The 4,117-nt window shown below is 39.3% G+C and overlaps 1 protein-coding gene across 1 annotated transcript in view; it reads right to left on the reverse strand.

Moving 5' to 3' along the window:
* fras1 (Fraser extracellular matrix complex subunit 1) overlaps window positions 1-4,117 on the reverse strand; it is a gene marked incomplete in the record, with an annotated part of 218,544 nt that overhangs the window by 104,434 nt on the left and 109,993 nt on the right. Inside the window, 4 exon segments of the mRNA XM_035658439.1 lie at window positions 151-318; window positions 442-582; window positions 1,115-1,255; window positions 3,214-3,357. Coding sequence (XP_035514332.1) covers window positions 151-318; window positions 442-582; window positions 1,115-1,255; window positions 3,214-3,357 — 594 coding nt within the window.

Below are 4,117 nucleotides of genomic sequence, written 5' to 3' on the forward strand. Positions count from 1 at the left end.
CAAATTACATTAGCGGTAGTAATTACCTGATCTGTTTTGAAATCCAAAGTTACTGATGATTGGCTAATTGGCTTGGTAATTAGCTATAGACACACTAACTGAACTACTGATCCTCTTGAAGAAATGAAACCTAAAACCTTACATACTCACCTCTGCATGTCTGCATGTAATCCAGGAAGCTGTGTGCTGGGCATCCAGCTGTGCAGACTCCGTGCTGCAGGTGACTGGACTGTAGCAGAAGGGCTTCCTCTGGTTTAAGACAGTGAAGGCAGTCTGAGGCCAATGGTCCCACGCAGGAACGACAGGAGGGATGACAATCTAAAAGCAGGAGAGACGGACGGTCAAAAGGGCAGATTGAGAGTGGAAATAATGTTTCTAGCACTTTTTCCAGACATCTATAATTTTGAAAAACTCCTAGATAGAAGAGATAGAAGCTCTTACTGTGGCAGCTGTTGTCCTGGGAGTAGAGTCCCTCCCCACAGGCCTCCACACACTGGCCTTGGTGGAGAAGGAGCCCACCTGGACATAAGGTACACTGAGATACTGAGGGACCCCAACAGGAAGTGCAGGAGCTATGGCAGGCTGAAGAGAAAAGGAAAAAAAAGTGAAGAACTGAACCAGATCTGTCAGTTTAAAGATGGTCATTACAGCCATGACATTTTACTTGAAGAGCACTATAATGCTTTAAGTAGATGTTCAGCATTATAGCTGCCGTATGTAGGCCTTTTACCTCAAAAGCTTAATGTTCTTTAATAAGGAAGAAAGGAGGTTGCTTGAGAGACAGTGGCTTTTAATCCCAGAATTTTGACCTATAAATAAATAAATTACTTCATCTGTTTTTTTTTTATATTTTTGAATAGTTAGTAATGACATTGTAGGAACTGTTTCTATGTTTTATTACCTTCTGTGACACAATGACACAATCTCCACCAAAATACGACAAATTCAATAATAAAAGCAGTATATACAACATATCAGGATAGAAGCAGCAACAGGAGACCTGAGAGTTTCAGATGATATAAATTGCTGAGATTTTCTCAAAGATTTGGCAACATTTTGCCAAAGTCCAATGATATTAATATTGGAAACATAGATTGTTGAGGATTTAGCCTACCTCTGCATCTGCTGTAGTTGTCCAGGTAATGCTGAACTGGACACTGGGAAATACATTTCCCATGGTGCAAGGCGGTCCCCGGCAGACAGCTCATGCACTTGGGGTTGTCAGGGAAACAGGAGGCACAGGACGAATCACAGGCTGCGAAGCACAGCATGTAATTGTTAATGGCTTCAGGTCGGAATTTAAAAATGAATGTATTATACTCAAGTAATAAAGTTTCTTAACCGGAGTCTGTGATATATACTATATTTCACTTTGAAACTTAGTGAGGACCACCACAGAGGTTAATCCAACACATTTTTGTCAGTAGTTGGCAAGTATGTGTTTATTTGTGGTAGTTTAAACTGTGAGGAAAACTTAAATTGAGAAGAAAAAAAGATGGTCAGAAACAGGTCAAAATGCGTCCATAAAAGTAAACATTGCTAAATTCCCAATTTATGGTGCATTTGTGTAAGTGTGTGTGGCGTTTCATATTGACATGACACTTTGACATGCATACATGCTCAAACAGATCTTTGCCTCAATCGAAACAGAGGCTAAAATCAATAGGAAATATTCCTGGAGGGGACAAAATAGGAAACCTATCAAGTCTAACTCAGGAAGCCCTGAGGAGAAAAATGGAGAAGTTAAAAATCCTTCAGCTCTCACCAGATGTTGACATTTTAAACCAGACCTCAAAGCACAAACTGGCAAGTTCTAATGGATTTGACCTTTTTCCATAAAGTTCCCCAGGTTTTGACATTTTCTGAAAGAGGGCTCCTTGCTGGGTGCTCTTAACTCTGCTATATGAGCTGGAGGAAAAGAAGAGTCTTCCCCAAAGAAAGGGCTTAGTGCTGCTAAGTTCACCATCGCCCTGAGGGAAGCCTATTCTTGCTTCTCTTCATCTTACCACTCTAAAATAGAAACCATCCATATTCATACAGGATCTCTTTATTCAGAGAGCTTCTGAATCCTCATTAGTGCAAGAGAGAACTGCTAATTATTGTATTTTTTTTTTATTGTTTGTTTGCTATCTCTGGCTACTGCTGACTTATCATTTTGGCACCATGTGGAGTGGATGCTGGCAAGACGCTCAACAGGGATATTGAAAAACAAGCCCAAACAAAGCTTCACTGCCAGTTCACCGCTAACAGTAAACCTCTCTTCGTCTCATATGGCGTTTCCTGTTTACCGTACACTGCATCGGCACATTCTGTGACATTTAATTTGTCAGTTTAACTATCAACTTCCACTCCTCATGAGGTAAAGCTGCACAGCAAAAATAAAGTAAAGTAGCTTTTTCCTCTTAAACTTTTCTTTATATAGCCTTAAATTTAGAAAAAAAAGAAAACTCACAATGATTTATATATGGTACATTCTGTATCTGCTTGTTTAAACCTCACTGAAGCTATATGAATTGTGCACTACATGTTTACAAATTCCCCCAAAATCTAGCCTATATTTTCAGACACTTAAACAGTTTTATAATTCAAATTAAGTCTTTGTTGTTTGGTGCTCTGTTTGCCCTATATTTGTTGATAATGGCCAAACACGCAGACAATATCCAGGCATATTCTCAAATATTTTCAGTAAGACCTTTACTGGCAATTTTTTCTTCTCCAATTTTTCTGCAAAGATTTTCAGATAAACAGAAATATAAAGTTCCAAATCACTTGGTAGAATCTATCATAGAAGAGAGTCCAATTACCGCACCCACAGTAGCAGAAAATATACCCCAATGCAAAGCAGAAACAATACAGGTTTAGTTTTCTAAGGAGCTGAATGTACTATGTTTCTGTCCACTTTTCTGGGAAACAGAAAATAGGTGAAGTAGACAATTCAAGTAAAACATTATTTATCCTTAAACCAAGGTGATTTTGTACTAATTAACACTCTAGATTTACAGGATGTGTGTCTGTTCTAGGTTAAGTGAAACCTTTTTAATCCCTTAATGTCATTAGCATTTGATCCTGATCTTAGATTGGCTTGAGGACAAGCTCCAGTTATGAAGCCAGTGCCTTCGTCAAAGGGAACAGTGGGAGTGCTCTTCTTATTAATAAGAACAGCATCGAAGACACACACACTGTTTTTCCCAGTCAATTGTGTGTCAACTTTACCGTAGCAGATGCCTTCTTGACTGTAGAAACCAGCGTCACAGTCAGGAACACATTCCCCGTCTTTGAGCAAGGCAGCTGGGTCTGAACATGACACACACTCCTGCTGGCTCGGCCCACGGCACTCTGAGCAGGACTCATGACAGCCTGGTGGAAAGAATAGAAAAACATTTACTCTAGGTACCTATTTACTGTACTGACTTTAATAACCACACCAGTATTTAGGGCTTAGCCTACTTACTACATATAACATATATGTATATTACAAACAACTCTTTCCAAAAATCACCATTGTGTTGTGGATTTTGGAAATGTTCTCTACCTTCCAGGCAGCCAGTCAGTTCCATTCTTTCCCCTTTGAACATGAAGTGTAATACGTGATGTGTGACTGTAAAACAAGCTTTTCAAATCATCTGCACTGTACAATGTAGCTTTAAAAACAATAAAATCAGACATCATGGTCATTGTGATGGATTACCTAAATCAAGCCCATTTCAAATCTCTGCCGGGAAGGTGGGAGGAACAATCAAAATTAGAAACTAGACCTTTGGTTTGAAAGAAAAATAATACCGTCATGCATTTTGCACATTGAGGAAACTTTTATTGTTGCAAAAGAACACTGAAAACAAAAGAGATAATCAAGATTGTACAGCAAGTAAATTAAAAACCACAGTATTCTGTAGAGCTTGTGTGTGTGTGGGTGTGTGTGTGGTCTGCCATTACCAGTTGTATTTTATGAGCACTGGTAAAACTAGCACTAACAACACTGACAACAGTGCAGACACACTGTGTGAGCAGGAGGCTGGAGTGAGGTGAGCTATGTGGGGAGTCCATGTAAACATTTAACAGCATGTCTGTGTAAGTGTGTTTTAAAATGTGGTATGTATAGGTATGTGTGTGTGTGTGT

Source organism: Morone saxatilis, unplaced genomic scaffold (assembly GCF_004916995.1).
Source record: "Morone saxatilis isolate NCDOM2014 unplaced genomic scaffold, NCSU_SB_2.0 Contig16, whole genome shotgun sequence".
Taxonomy (NCBI): Eukaryota; Metazoa; Chordata; class Actinopteri; family Moronidae; genus Morone; species Morone saxatilis.